We start from the raw sequence: 16,391 nt of genomic DNA, 5'->3' as shown, positions 1-16,391 counted from the left end.
CAGAAGAGTAATAAAATTCCAGCAGCATATTTTCAGTCTAAAGCTCTTCTTGTTTATGCATGTGATTTTTGTTGGATGTTGCAGTCCATGCAATTTCTGTCGCACGTTGTAGTGAGATACTTTGTCGGGTGGCGATATTCGATAAAAATTGTATGTATCAATAGAACCTATTTTCTTCCAAGTTCCTTCAGTTTGCCCAACAAAATGCCTTACTATCGGACGGCGCCACCCGCTCTTATCCCCTCCATCTGCTGACAAGTCCCCTTACTACTCCCATGCGGACAAGAAAAAATGATAATTCAATGTTTTTTCCACGTAATATTTAGAGGCTAAACTAAACATTTACTCCCCCGATGATACCATATGGTATCATCAGAGTAAGGTCGTACTGCCCCGATGATACCATACGGTATCATCGTGCTGATTACGAAATGAATGTGCTTTTTGGAACTTCGAACTCTTATGTTTGGGTGGAAACTCAGACACAGGCCTGGAGCAAGCCTGGGAAATTCATATTGAAGACCAACCTCGCCCCCTCTCCGCAACATATCAAAGCCACATTTCCGAACAGAGTTTCACATTTTGGCTCATTATTCAACTTGCATGGCACCCAGGAACATAAAACATGTTTCAATCAATCTCTTTGAAAACGTCCATTCCTTGAAGAGAATACTAAGGTTTGCGCCTTCTCCCCAAAATAGCGGGAGAACAGGGGACAAAGTCCAGATTCTTATTTTTTTCCATTAAAATTTGGAGGTCGCGACCCCCAACCTCCCCCCCCCCCTCCTCGGTTCGGCGTTCTGAGTTCTACACGGTTGCATGCTATGATGTTTTAGCTGCAAAACAAAACTTATCCGAAGTAGATTCCTCACATAGTGGCCGAGTTATAACAATTTTCCTCCAAAAATGCAAATTACCTATTTTTCGTAAAAAAAAAAAAATAGGCTTATTATTCAACTTGTATGGCACCGAAGAACATGAAACATGTTTAATTCTGTTGAGAAATGTCCATTCTTTGAAAATAATACAAAGTTCGCGCCTTCTCCCCAAAATAGTGGGAGAAGAGGGGGCAAAGTACCTATTCTTATTTTTTTGCATTGAAATATTGAAATTCGGAGGTCGCGCCTCCAACCCCCCCCCCCCCCCCTTTCCTCGGTTCGGCGTTCTGGGTTGTACACGGTTGCATGCTCTGATGTTTTAGCTGAAAAACAAAACTGATCCGAAGTAGATTGCTCCCATAGTGGCCGAGTTATAACAATTTTCCTCCAAAAATGCAAATTACATATTTTTCGTAAAAAAAAAAATCACATTTTGGCTTATTATTCAACTTGTATGGCACCCAAGAACATAAAATATGTTTCATTCTCTTGAGAAATGTCCATTCTTTGAAAATAATACTAAAATTTGCACCTTATCCCCAAAATAGTGGGAGAAGAGGGGGCAAACTAGTTTTTTTTAAATTGAAATTCGGCGGACGTGCCCCCAAGCCCCCTTCCTCGGTCCAGCGTTCTGAATTGTGAACGGTTGCATGATCTGAGGTTTTAGCTGAAAAACAAAACTTATCCGAAGTAGATTGCTCCCATAGTGCCCGAGTTATAACAATGTTCCTCCAAAAATGCAAATTACCTATTTTTCATAAAAAAAAAAAATACATTTTGGCTTATTATTCAACTTGTATGGCACACAAGAACATGAAATATGTTTCATTCTCTCGAGAAATGTACATTCTTTGAAAAGAATACTAAAGTTCGCGACCTCTCCCCAAAATAGCGAGGCAAGAAGGGGCAAACTACAGATTTTTACATTTTTTTTTCATTGAAATTCGGAGGTCGTGCCCCCAAGGCCCCTTCCTCGGTCCGGCGTTCTGAATTGTGCACGGTTGCATGCTCTGATGTTTTAGCTGAAAAACAAAACTTATCCGAAGTAGATTGCTCCCATAGTGCCCGAGTTATAACAATTTTCCTCCAAAAATGCAAATTACCTATTTTTCGTAAAAAAAAATAATAATAATATTTTGGCTTATTATTCAACTTGTATGGCAACCAACAACGTGAAATATGTTTCATTCTCTTGAAAAATGTACATTCTTTAAAAAGAATACTAAAGTTCTCGCCTTCTCTCCAAAATAGCGGGAGAAGAGGGGGCAAACACCAGATTTTTGTTTTTTCCATTGAGATTCGGGGGACGTGCCCCCCAAGTCCCTTTTTCCTCAGTCCGGCGTTCTGAATTGTACACGGTTGCATGCGCTGATGTTTTAGCTGCAAAACGAAAGTTATCCGAAGTAGATTGCTCACATAGTGCCCGAGTTATAACAATTTTCCTCCAAAGAGTGTTCGAATTTAAAATTCCCGCCGAGAAGCCCGGGCGAGAGAAATTTCTCTCTCTCCTCCTCCTGGCATCACTGGTTTCTGGCGCCGTGGTCGTGTTGCCATAGAAAAGTTAGTTCTATGGTTTTGCGCATAAAAGGGGCCTAAAAGTTGGGGCCGAAACTTGCGAACGAGATTTCCTGTTCCCGTGCAGAGTTCCATAACGATATCTTAATAAAAAAATAATAATAAAAAAAAAATAAAAAAAAATAAAAATCAATGAAGACGAAATTCCCTGACATTTCCCTGACTTTTTTTGACACCTCAAATTCCCTGACTTTTCCCGGTTTTCCAGGTCTGTCGCCACCCTGCAATAGGATATGCCACAAGATAACGGCTAGCAGAATCTAATACTGTTAGTAAATATTTTTCACCTTTGGAGGAACGTATGAATGGACCTTGTAAATCAATAAATAATATTTCACCTGGTTTTGAGGGTTTGTGCATGATTTCCAGATACTTAGGAGGATGTTTATCTGGTTTATTTTTCATGCAAATTTCACAATCAGTGATGTAAGATTTTGTGTCTCTTTTCATATGAGGCCAGTAAAATATTTGGTAAATTTTACCGAGTGTCTTGTCTGTACCAAAATGACCACCTTCATCATGATACTTGTGCAGTACAAGATTTACTAATGATTGAGGCACGCATATTCTTATCCGGTTTGGATTGTGAAAATCTTTGATGGTAAGTAGATCATTGTGAATAAGGTATATATTTTTCCAGTTTCGATGTTTGCTCTGTTGTGAACTTTCACAACCAGCGAGAACAGATTTAACACCACTGCAATACGGATCACTATTTTGTTCATTAACAAAATTGTTTTTATCACATATTAATGACTCATCTAGATACTCAAAGTTATTCATGAATATGAGTTCATTATTATGGTCATTAAAAGATCGGCTCAACAGGTCTGCCAAGAGGTTTTCTTTACCTCCACAATACTCGACATGGAATGAGTACTGTTGTATTTGAATAAACCATCTAGTCAGCCTATTGTTCCAAGTGTGTGCAGATTCTAGCCACGTGAGGGATTTATGATCCGTGATAACAGTAAATTTTCTACCTAACAATAGTGATTTAAATTTGTCCAGTGTAAAGAGTATTGCTAACACTTCTACTTCAGTGGACGTATATGATTTCTCAAAAGTTTTCAAAATCCTTGACACGAATCCAATCGGACGCATGTTGTTGTCTACCAGTTGAAAACAATATCCTGCAATGCCTATATTTGATCCATCAGTTTGAACAAAGAATGGTTTGTTCAAATCTGGATGGTAAAGCATTGTTTCTGCAATAATGGACTGTTTCAACAACTCAAAGGAGCATTGTGCACTTTCATCCCATTCCCACTTTTTGCCTTTTTTCAATAACTGGTACAAGGGATGTGCCATGATGGCATAATCTTTAACATATTTTGATAGCCAATTGAAACTTCCCAAGACTTTCTGCAGTTGCTTGATATTGCAAGGGACAGGTAAGTCTTTTATGGCTTGAACATACTTGGGAGATTTCTCATAACCCTGTGCACTGATAGAATGCCCTAAAAATTCCACCTTGACTTGACAAAACCTACATTTGTCCAGTCTCAGTGTCATGTTGGCATCTTGTAACTTGTCAAAAATAAGTCTTAAGTGAAAAAGATGTTGTTCGAAAGACGTGCTTTTGACAATTACGTCGTCTACATAACATACTGTAAAAGATTCCGTACCTTCCAAGGTTCGTGTCAGAGCATTAATGAAAGCAGACGTTCCATTGATTGATCCGAACACTACCCTTGTGAACTGGTAAAGTTTTCCCTGAAAACTGAAAGCAGTATATTTTCTTGCTTTGGGGTGTAAGGGGACCTGCCAGAAAGCATTAACCAAATCTAGGGAGGACAAACATTGACATCCATGGAAACTCATTAAGAGTTCATTTATGTTCATAGGATGTAATTGCTCAAGCTTGACATGTTTGTTGATATTTCTTTGATCTAAGCAGAGACGAATGCCTCCTCCGGGCTTGACTACAACTAGGAGAGGACATAGGTACTCTGACTCAGAATATTCAATAATGCCTAAGTTGAACATTTGTTCTATTTGCCTGCCAACTTCATCCCTATATGCTAATGGTATTGGATAGTTTTTGTTAACTATTGGTGTGGAAGTATCCAGTTCTATTGTGTGTGTATACTTGTTACAGAGACCTGGTAATTCAGAAAACAATGTTTTATATTGTTTTAACAACTGAAATAAAGCTATCCTTTGTGAGTCATTTAAATGTTCACACTCTTTAACTCTTCTCCACAAGTCTTCATCAGAAGGATGAGAGGATGACCGTGGGGATATGTTAGATACAGAAGGTCTGAAATCTAACTCTTCTTCCGGACAACTTTCATTTGAAACAGCGATAAATTTGGAGAATTTGCTTCCTTCGCTCGATTCCAAGAGTAAGCCTCGCTGGACAAAGTCTAAAGTACTATCAATATTGTATAGGACATCTAAACCGAGAATAATGTCTACTTTTAAATGTCTGACTACCAGGAATTTAATGTAAAAGGAAAGTCCACAAATTTCAACGTTCAAATGAGTGGAACCTATTAGTTTGTCTTTCCTTTTCCCTGTATAATCAACTAATTTAATTCCCGTAACTGGTAATAGCCGTGGTTTAGAAGCCTGAGTACAAATAGACTTCCACAGGGTTTCCGAGAGAACACTGACCTCAGCGCCACTATCAAGTAAAGAAGTATATTCCTTATTGTTTATTCTTACTTTTATGTGAGCAGAAGGTTTACGCTTGCTATTAGTATTTATGGGTTGCTTACAATTTTTGATTTCTGCACTGGAATCTATTTCATCACATTCACTTAAGTTTATAAAATGAATAGCAGGATTTATCGCATCACTCACATCACCTGCTTTTTGACATGAGCTCGTAACTAGTTTAACGAGTTAAACTGGTGTATGTCTGCCTGGACTGTGATTTCATTTTGATTGACATCATTGAACAGACCTTTTTGTTTCAAGAAATCAAAAACTACATTCATCCCAGACTTTGACCAATGAATTAAATCAATTCGGCCATTCCTTGGATTTCCTAAGTGTTTTTCAAATAGATCTAGTTTTATACTAGAATCTGCATTCAAAAACAGATGACTAATATTCACTACAATGAGATTCTCATCATTCCCCAACTCCATTAGAAAATTATTCCACTGACTCCACTTACTCCACAAATCAGGATTGTCAGCAGTTAACAACTTTGGGATTGGTGGTAATGTGAGTAATATTAACTGATTCGTTAAAGGTAATAACTTGTGTATTAAACCTTTGAGGTCACTTTTCATTTTGTGTAGCTCTGTATACCTCAAAAAATCATTGGTGCCAATAAGCAACATCACTTTATTACCAACTTTGGTATCTGGACAGATCTTTTGAGATAGGTTGGAAATAGTTTGGCCGCTAGTACATAACCCTATGTTCCGTTTACCTAGTGAATCATATGAAACAGTGTAGTTTGCCAAGGTTTCTGCTACGCGGATCATCATGGAATCACCTAGCAAATGAACATTATTGTACAAGGGTTCAATGACCTGTGCTTCGGTATTTGTTTTGACTGAATTGTAAAATTTTTTGCGTGTGGGATTAAGATTACTAGAGTTGGGTTGTTGCAAAGGAGGGTTAGCAGGTACACTCATGACACCTCCCTCTCGACATGAGCGACTTACTCGTTTCCCGAAAAAGTAGACTTATTAGCATAGGTGATTACATTTCTTTTTGAGTTACACTGTGTGCTGGAATGATCAACAACCTCGCACTTGAGTTTGTCACCTCTGTCTTTAGACTGATCAGTACATTTAGTTTGAATAACTGCTACGTTTCTATTATTATCATAGTTTTTAGTTCTACTGTTAAATACTGCCTGTGGCCTTTCACGTAATGAAGTTTTGCTAAGGGCTTCGGAATTTTCTATTACTGTGATGGCTTCACTCAGCTCGGTAACAGGTTTCATTATGAAAATTTCCTTAATTTTGAAAGGCATCAAAGTAGCAATTTGAGCTAGCCTTTGTGTTTCGTCAGTGTTAGGTTGAACAATCTGCAAAATTTTCCATTGGTCCATGAAAAATGTTAGCAGTGACCCATGAACAGACTTTTGATACTGGGAATTCAAGATTTTGGTGAGCATCGTTGTTTTCCAATTAGAATTTTGATAATGATTCAGAAACTGAATTTTGAAAGATTGGTAATCTGAAAATTTTTGCTTTGAGATCTTGTACCATTGCTTAGCATCTTTTGTTAGCAGCGTTGGTACATAAGTCATAAAATCTGTTTCTGCTATTTGAAATAACTCGAAATTCTCTTCGACATCATCTAAGAATTCAGATGGGATTAGTTCACTAGAAACTCCAGAGAATTTCGGAAACCTATTTAATTGATCTGACTTCAAGAAATTTCTTTTAGTAACATGTGAGGAAACTTGATTTTCTTTGCACCTAGAAACACTCTTACTTGTTCCATTAGGGAAAAGTGTTGTTACACTATCACTATTATTTTTCCTAGACCTATTCTTTCTTCTACTCTTAAGCCCAGATGAATGACAGCTAATTGTGCTGGGTGAACTATCTGAGTCACTTTCCCGAAACCTGTGTAGCATGGTAGTAGTTGAATTCTGTAGAACTTTAACTTGTTGAGCTACGCCTGACAAAACGGGCAACACTGTATTGTTCACAATACCCACTAAATGTTCTACCTCATGGGAAACATTACCATTTTGTAATTCACTAGTTTCGATGGGAATATTTTCACTTGTGTGGGATTTACCAGCAATAAAATTAAACCATTCTTCAGCTTCTGTTGGCTCTTCAGTAGATTCCTGGTGATCTACAGGTGAAAATGCAGGCTTCTTTTTGACAGACTCTGGTACTTGTACTTGACGATGACACCATACAGTCTTGGCTTGATTGTTTTCTATTCTTTCTTCCAGTTCAAAAAGTTTGTTTTTCACAACCACCAGTTCCTGACGCAATACATCCTTTTCTTCTATCAATTTTCTCACTTCCATGTCAACTTTCTGGGTTTCACTCCTAACCTTCTCATTCCTAGAAATGCATTCTTGCCTGTATAGGGACACATCTTTCTGCATGACATTCAGTCGGATGTTCAGATCAGCTCTTATATTTTTTTCTAGATTCTTTAAATCACACTTAAATTCTGCTTTCACTTGTCCCAACTCCTGTTTAAGTTCCTCTTGTGACTTCGAGATTGCTCGCAATTCAGCCAATATTTGCTCCATATTTCTTATTTTTCACGTAAAACAACTTAAGTTCACTTTGCACCAAACAAGAACTAGTTGAACACTATCACAATCGTGGAATCACATATTTCGTTTTTGCAAACTAGTTGCGATGATAATGTAAAATATTTCACATTATAATCTTTAGACGAATAATCTTTGAGACAGCGTACTGAGTCTCATAAAATCTTTTATGACCGCCTACCTATTCTCGTAGCACTTCTCGCAACTTGAGAATCGCAGGGGACCAACTTCCTTACTTGGATTTTTACCTTTCAGGCTTAAACCACATACGCTAACTCATGAAAAATGTCAAAAACAAGTCTGATGTTAGTAAATTCAGATTTTTATTAATTTTTACATGCAAACATGCTTGAAATTTGTTAGAAAACAATCCGATTAACATGCATCGCATAAACTTACAACCCCGGCTTCCATTCAACCAAGCCACAGAATCTCTCCACCCTCCTATTCCTCTATTTTATACAATGCGATTGCCAATATGACTTTTCTTTGCAGCGCTGTCAAAGTTATAATTTGTACAGCGTGATTGCCATTGTAGTTTTTTACACATTGCTGGCAAAGTTGTAATTTGTACAGCGCGATTATTTTTATATACAACATTTTCAACTAGAGAACTTATGATCTGTCATATTTCCATTGGAAATCCTCGTTGCATATTTTAATTGAATGTGCATGTGGTATCATTTGGTGCTTTTTTTTTAAAAGCAAGATTGAATTTTGTTTAATTTCCTTCTCATTTCAATTTTTAACCTGAAACTAACAAATTTAATGGTCATTTTTTGCATTCTTTACGTCATTGTTCCCCATTTTTTTAGGACATTCTATAGATCATATACCTATATTTTTTAGGTCATCAACTTCCGCTCCCTAGCAATAGCATATAATTAAATTGGTCTGTAACTAGTCGTTCTTTAGTCAGTTTTTCGCTATTTTTGTCAGTTTACCAGGCAGGTTAAATTAGCATTAGCTTCAGACATTTCTAGAGCATAAATTGCTCTCATCATCAGGGAATGTAGAATCTGAGACAAGTGCAAGGTTAAATATATGAGTATGATGGGGAGCAGCTTAAGATTGTCTCGTGATTGGTTCGCTCTGAATCCAAGTGCATTATTGACGGATGTTGTGCTTTTATGTGGAAGTGGGTTCCAGGCGTGACAGCTGGAGTCCCACGTCCCTCTTGAGATTTGTTCTCTTCTGGGAAATGGAAGCTAACACGAATTTAACCTGGCTGGTAAAAAAAAGTTGCTGGCCAAGGCAGTTTTTTAAGATAAGAAACACTTAACAGGTAATTTTCAACCCTGTATCAGGGTCTTCCTCAGACAAAGAACTAAACTAAAATGAAAGTTTAGTTCTTCGTCTGAGGAAGACCCTGATACAGGGTTAAAACGTTACCTGTTAAGTGTTTTTTTATAGGGATGGGACTGATTAATCGGTAGTCTATCGGTATCTGCCGATATAGGCATATCGGCGTATCAGTTTATCGGTAATATTACCGATTATTTTACCGATCCGATATATCGATAAATATCTTATAATTTAGTGCAAAATTCTGCCATTTTGTAATTTTTATGGATAATCTCGATGCCCTACTTTCTAAAAAGTAATTGTCTAAATATTCAACTTCTTTTGCACCTCGAAACACACATTTATTAAGGATATCAATGAACATTTCAGGTTCCTCAAAGACCATTTCTAACTTTATATCGGATCGGTAGAATATCGGTTATCAGTAAATTTTATCGGTACTTTATCTGTATCGGCCCATCCCTAGTTTTTTATCTTAATAAACTGCCTTGGTCAGCAACTTAGTGTTTTTAATATGGAAACAAGGCTTAATTATATTACAACTGGCTGGTAAACTGACAAAAATAGCAAAAATGACCAATTACAGACCAATTCAACTATACGCTATTGCTAAATTAGCATTTTTTTAAAGTGAAGCTGGGATCTCATTTAAAGAGAATACACACAATCACCAAAGTTTAAAGGGGAGCTTCCATAATAATGACAGCAGTGCCTGAATGCACACTGGGGGTTGGGGACTTACTTTAAAAAAAAACATAACTTGGTGCTTGTCTGATATTCAATTTCCTCTGCTGAAATAAAAGCCTCGTTTAACATTGAATGACCTTGGACAACTAGCTTTTTTTAAAGAATCAAACAGTTAAACAGAACAATTCCTACACTTACGTTTTTAAAGCATCTTTCCTATTTGCAGAATTGTTGATTATGTCACCAATATCAACAGAATGACCAAGCTGCATGTCCGCCATCTTGGATGCAAGCAAAGATGTTGCAATTCTCTGATATTCACGCTCATTCTCGCAGCAACTCTTTGTCATACTGCGATGGCCACACTCACAGGTCACTTTCACCTGAAAGGATGCCAATAAAAGAATATGAGTAATAACTTAACTTCAAAGTGTCTTCTTTAAACATCATTAAAGACACAGATCAGAACTCAAAAATATTTACTGTCCAGATTAAAAAGGTTTTAAATTATTTCAATTAAGATTGAGACAATAATCAGCAGGCACCTGAAAAATTTGCTCATGCAACTTTTGCAAGAAGGCAAAATTATACTTTTTTCTCTCTCTCTCTCTCTCTCTCAAGCCTATAACACACTTTAGGATTATTGGGATATTAGTTCAGTAACAAAAACATGATTTAACAAGTTATTTCTCCAAAACTGATCAATATATTTCAGAACTGTTTTTGTTGTTGTTTGTTTATTGGTATACATACTCTATCAAAACAATTCTCTTAGTGAATTCACACAACTGCCTTTTCCGTATTCTTCAGAGGCAGTTTTATAAAAAGATGATTTCTTCATTATACACAGAGGAGCATTGTTCCTAAAATTGGTTGTCATATCAGTGCTATGATTGTTAATTGCTTGACATATTCAGGGAATCACCACAAAAGATGCACCTTCGACTCAAGTGGCCTATGTACCAATATTTTGAAAAAAAATCTTGCAAAATATCATAATGTTCAGGAAATTTTGAAATGGAAGCCTGTTATGCCAGGCCTCTAACAAGGCACACATATTGGGATTGGGCCACATGATGTTGAACACAGGTCTCTCATGATTAGCATCCACAGGGCCGATGTGACAACCAATTTTCTAGCACAACTGCTTTTTTCTCTCTCTCTCTCTTTTTTACTACTGCCACCGTATGCATGGGTAATCAATGGCCATGTTTGAACTATGAGAACCAACTATCTTTTTCTGTGTGTCCCTGTAAGAGGCTGGAGAATAGGCTTGTTAAAAAAAATCCAAAAAATTAATATCTTAAAAAAAAAGGGGGTTTTAAAAAATAAATATTGGAATGGTGGGAGTCCACATGACATCCTCTGTAAATCACAATAGGATTGATGCAACAACCAAATTTTCTCTGAAAATCTGATACAATGTGACCGATGTCCATGTGAAAATGGACTCAAGTCCAATTTCGAAATGTCAGTTTAAAATGTTTTACAAAATTGAAGATTGTTTGTTTTTGGTACTTTTTAAGAGATAATTTTCAAAAAAATGTTTTCTTCCCAGGTCCTTCACCTTTCACCCTTATGATTTTTAAAATTGAATAAAAAATTACTTTGTAAAATGAAGGGAAGATTAAATGAAACAGGGTGAAAGGGGAAAAACCTGGGAAGATAACTGGTTTTTCAAGAAATTTCATTTTTCGAGAAATTCAGGATTTTTTTATTTATATATACATTTTTTTTTTGGAGAAATTCCTCAAAAAATCAAATATTTTTCACGAGAGAAAAATACCGCAAAAAATATTATTCCCTATTGTCGAAATGTCAGATAATTTTGAAAAATTAACATCACAATGTCCCCGATACGAATGCGGGAAGTACGGAATGGCCAGTAACACAAGTTTCCAAGTTCACCTCTCATATTCTGCGAGCAATTCTATATTGTGTATGTACAGTTTAAAAAGTGAAGGCTAAGGAAGCTCTCTAATGCTTCATTATTGGCATATCTCCTTTACAAAAAAGGAATTGTAGCTTTCCTGGCGACGTGATTCGAACAAGTGTTCTCGGGTTTACCTGCAACGTTAAATTGGAGTTAGCTACCAACGTTTCGAGGATATACATTGCTCTCATCTTCAGGGAATGTAGAACGTTGTTATTATTATTGTTAGAGGCATGCATATTTCGTTTTTGACGAAAAAACGAAATTTGAAAAAAAAAAAACATTGTAGTGTTAATTTTTCATGTTTTTGAAAGGTGTGAGATGCATTTTGTGACCATGTTTTGTCACGAAATAATGCGAAATCAACTGCAAAAAGCGAAATTAACTCAAACATGAAATTCAAGGTTTATTCACCGACGCGACACATTCTGAGGTCTGAATTATCCCGAGAGTTATGCAATTCCCGGAAAATTGATTAAATCTGCTGATAATATTGAAGAAGCAAAAATGGACTCCTTTACACAGAAATAAACTTAATACTCTTATAACTACATAAATGTGCTATTAGAAGTGAAATGTTAATTCTGTGGAATAAGTAGTTTTTAAATCAATTAGGATTATATTCACAATTTTAAAACCAAAATGTCTTTTTATATACCACTTTTCATCCAATTTTTCACCGCTATAACACCGATATTTCATTTTATTTACCGCTTTTGAACCTGAAATTGACTCCGTTTTTGTACCGGAATTTTGCTTTTTTATTTACCAAAAATATGTGCCTCTAATTATTGTTACTACATTCCATGAACATGAAAGCATTGTATGCCCTCAAAACGTTGGAAGCTAATTCCAATTTCACCTGGCTGGAAACCCGATGATCTCCTTTATTTATCTACCTCTCTATTTACTTTTAGTAAAAGGTTCTGTACTTTAAAACATAATTACAGTGGAACCTCGATTTTACATTTTTTAGGAGCCAAAGAAGAAAGAAAACTTCAAATGCAGGAAAATATACAATCTAGGAAAATGTTATAACATGTTGCTGTATTAGAACCATGAGTATTGAATGTTTAATGTAGGAAAAATATAAAATCAGGCTTCCACTGCATTCACTCACAGAAGTTCACTTTGCCCGAAATATATTATTACTCACCAATTCCTTACAAGGCAAATCTGGACATGGCCCTTCGTGGCATGGGGTGCCGCACGCATGGCCACACATCTGCCTTGCCTTCGTGCATGGCTGCTGGCAGATTTGGCCTTCCTTCAAGCACTCCCCCTTGTGGCATATTAGAATGCATCTATGTCTACCGCAGGGAAGATCTTTGCTGCATGGAAGCCCACAAGATATCTCTGTTTGGTGGCAAGGCACATGTTTTCGAAGCTAGAAAGAAAAAAGAAAAAAAAAATCACTACAGAAGTACATTCTACCTTGTTTTGTTTTGGGAATCAAATTATTCTGATATTTCTTTGTACTCCTGGAATAGCTTCATTTGTAGTGTATCTCCTACCATGTGCTGACTTTTTGTGCACGGTTGTTATTGTTATTTTATTTCCAGATCTATCCACTAAGATATCTAGGAATGGAGGTGTTTCTGTACTTTCTGCATAGTGAAACTAATGGATGAATACTGTTCAGATGCTGGAGGGAACCTGGTAGTGTGTTATGACAAGTCAAATCTTGTTTCATTTCTTTAAAATTGCTCCTAAAAGAAATAAGACAGTTTAAATGCTTTATAAATTGAAATAGGTTTGTTACATCAAAGCATTTAGTACTGTCGTATAGAGAAAGTCTTCAAGTTTACGACCTCCAGTTTTCGCTTGTCTTCATAACGTCAGCATCACGTGAGCTTCCTTGACGCAAGTTGAGCAGTATGGCCGCTAGCCAGGTGAAGAAGGCTTTCTGCGTGAATGGATTTGCAAAAACAAATTCTGTTCCTCTCGTACAGTGTCGTTTTAGAGCACCGTATGGCAAACCACCTGCGATTGGAGCAAGAAATTTGAGAAAACTGATGTCTATGCAAGGGGAAAAGTTGTGTTTGGGGAGAACTGGACCATCGCATTGATATCTGTCGTGTTACAAAAGGGTCACGCATAGAATACTTGTCATTTACCAATGTAAACTTCAGGATACTCTTCAAATTATGCAAGTATTTCAACCCTATTAGTGTCTTTTAGGCTAGCCCTGTACTTTCATGGGAAGTTTTGTGTAAAAATAGCACCAGCCATGTCCTTTGCTTTCTGTGTTACCTGCCATGTTTGACTATATTTGTAATGTTCCCTTGCTGCATGTGTGACATTTTTTCATCAGTTGTAAAATCAAGACAATCATGATGCATCAATTACAAACTTGCTGGCAACATACCATAAAAGTGGAAAAAATGTGTACAAATTGTTGTTAAGATGTGACAAATATTTGGAGGAAGTGTCAGTTCGGGTGATGGTGTATTTGTAAGCTAGTGGGATGCATATTGTGCACCTTTCTTTTCATGAGGTGTTTAACATGTCTGTATGCTCTCGAACTAATAAAGTCATGAAAAAACTTTGTTTTGTAAGTTTTAATGAAATTGCATACTGTTTGACCAGCGATCGGAGAGCTCGAGTTGGCCAAGTGCCAAGAAAAAGGGGAAGACAGATGGGAGAACACCATGCACGTTGAACAGTGTTACAAATCTGCGAGGATGCTTATCCACCAGAACGTAAGTAACGAAAACTGAGGGACATGCACAGAATTGTGACAAGGATGTTTTTTTTTGTTTTTTTATCACAACCATGCCGTTTGTCCTTCCAATTTCAAATAGAAGGGTAAAGAATTGTAGTTTCACTTATAGGAGCATCGTTAGAATGGGGATTGGGGGGTCGCGTTGTTTCCAAGATTTTGGCCTGCAAAATTGGAATCACGAGGGTGGCATTCTAATGTTTCTTTGTTGCAGAATGCAAGCACATTGTGCACCATCTGTTTGCACACGCTGCGTAGAGGTTTAACACCAGAACGTTTTGATGGTCCTGCCTCCATCATTACAAAAGCACATACAAGAACTCTACACAAACTTCACGTCTTCATGTTTTGTTGCAAACACGCCACCCCACGGCCAGAGCACTTCCAATATCTTGTGTGTCAATTTTCTCCGGTTGGCAACAGTGCTCTCTTTCCCCATGTGACACTCGGGCTTCAGAGAAGCAGCTCCGCGAACTTCCCCAATTTACGAATGGACACTGCTACTTCGGTTATGCGCAGAAAACTCGAGAGCTCTCTGATCGCTCGTCAAACAGTACTGTATCTTATTACAGAATACGGAGGAGGAAAGAAGGCAGTCGTAGCATGATCTGCAGTGACCATATTATGAATCCATCATCTATGTAGATAATCCACATGTTATGCATTTTGCTACTTTGATTAAGGGTGTATGTTCAAAGCGTCCCATGCATGTTCAGAAATATGCTTTAAATTCATAGAAAAACTTCACATATTTCACTTTGCAGATGCTCTAATGTTAGTTCCCTTGCCCTTGTAAGAACCTAAACTCTAGGGCACCATAGCACACTTCAAAGAACTTAAGGTATTTACTACAGATCAAGATAAGCAGTTGCATTTCATCATATGAAAACCAGAAGAACGTAACTCCAGAAATGCAGTTTTAGTTTTTCTTGTATGTACGCATTGCTTGCATTATAGAATTATTTTCTTGTAGTTTACGGTTATTACAAGCATAAGAAAACAGTTTTTCTTTGTGATGTTTCAGGAGAACACACGCTCCTTTCATCAGACATTTATTTTCATCTTTTTTTTTTCTTTTTTCTTTGAAAAAAAAGGAGCGTGTGTTCTCCTGAAACGTCACAAAGAAAAACTGTTTTCTTATGCTTGTAATAACCGTAAACTACAAGAAAATAATGCAGTTTTAGGTTTTGTTTAACATATCTTCACAGCAGTTCTATTTGAGTGAAGTTGATAGTCACGACATATTACTACAAATGCATTTCCTCTCTTTCCTGTTAATTTGATACATTGTAGTTGGGCCAATCAATGTCAAAGTGATCCTACCACTTCAAAAAGTAAAATTAGTCCAAATACTATTTAAACAGCATTAAACTTACGCTTTAAATTAGTGCGAGACACTAAATAGTTACTAGTTTGATATTTACATGTCCTTGAATAGCGTTAAGAATGGCTTTAAGAATACAGATTAACAAAGAGAAGCGGAAAATGTGATAAAGGTTGCCTCTTTACATTAAGATTTGAATGTATAAACAATGCTCAATAAATTCGTAATTTTCACAAATAAATTTGGTTATTATTAAAATTTATGAGTTGATGTTGTTCATTTTTCCTTTCATATGGTATTAAATGGAGTTAATAAATGAGGTATTCACATAGGTCACACCCGGAACTTTTAAAAAAATTAATAACAGTAAAAATAAAAATGTTTTCACTGGAATAAAATACATGAGATGACAGGTTACAATCTAAATTCCCCACAAAAAAATATGATGGATAAAAAAAAGTTGTAAAAATTCAATTTTCAACTTGTGTGATGCTAGGTGAAGCTTTTACTGTTGTGCGAGTCACACTCGGAACTCCAGTTCTTGAATTGCCTAAAAAACAACGTTGTTTACAGAGCTCCCTCTTCAGGTCAGTAACAATGTCATCATTCTGAAACTATAATGATGATATGGATGAGCTCAATGTTTTTGTTCACAAAATATTTAGATTTGAAGTGTGTGATTGTCACACCCAGAACTCATGGACTGGCCCAGTTACATCCCTCTGGTTATCACACGACTATTTGAAATAGGC

General features: G+C 36.7%; 1 protein-coding gene across 2 annotated transcripts in view; it reads right to left on the bottom strand.

The window, feature by feature from the left end:
• Positions 1-16,391, bottom strand: part of stc (nuclear transcription factor, X-box binding stc) — a 93,838-nt gene that overhangs the window by 27,201 nt on the left and 50,246 nt on the right. For both annotated transcript variants that reach the window (XM_083114863.1, XM_083114864.1), the window contains exons 9-10: positions 12,750-12,980; positions 9,859-10,043 (exon numbers count right to left, since the gene is read on the bottom strand). In XM_083114863.1, the coding sequence (XP_082970989.1) occupies positions 9,859-10,043; positions 12,750-12,980 (416 nt within the window). The remainder of the gene's footprint in view (positions 1-9,858; positions 10,044-12,749; positions 12,981-16,391) is intronic.

This window comes from Lepisma saccharinum, chromosome 29, assembly GCF_977018435.1.
Source record: "Lepisma saccharinum chromosome 29, izLepSacc3.1, whole genome shotgun sequence".
In the NCBI taxonomy this organism is placed as follows: Eukaryota; Metazoa; Arthropoda; class Insecta; order Zygentoma; family Lepismatidae; genus Lepisma; species Lepisma saccharinum.
The sequence above is the reverse complement of the archived record's forward strand: the minus strand, read 5'-3'. Positions and strand labels throughout refer to the sequence as shown.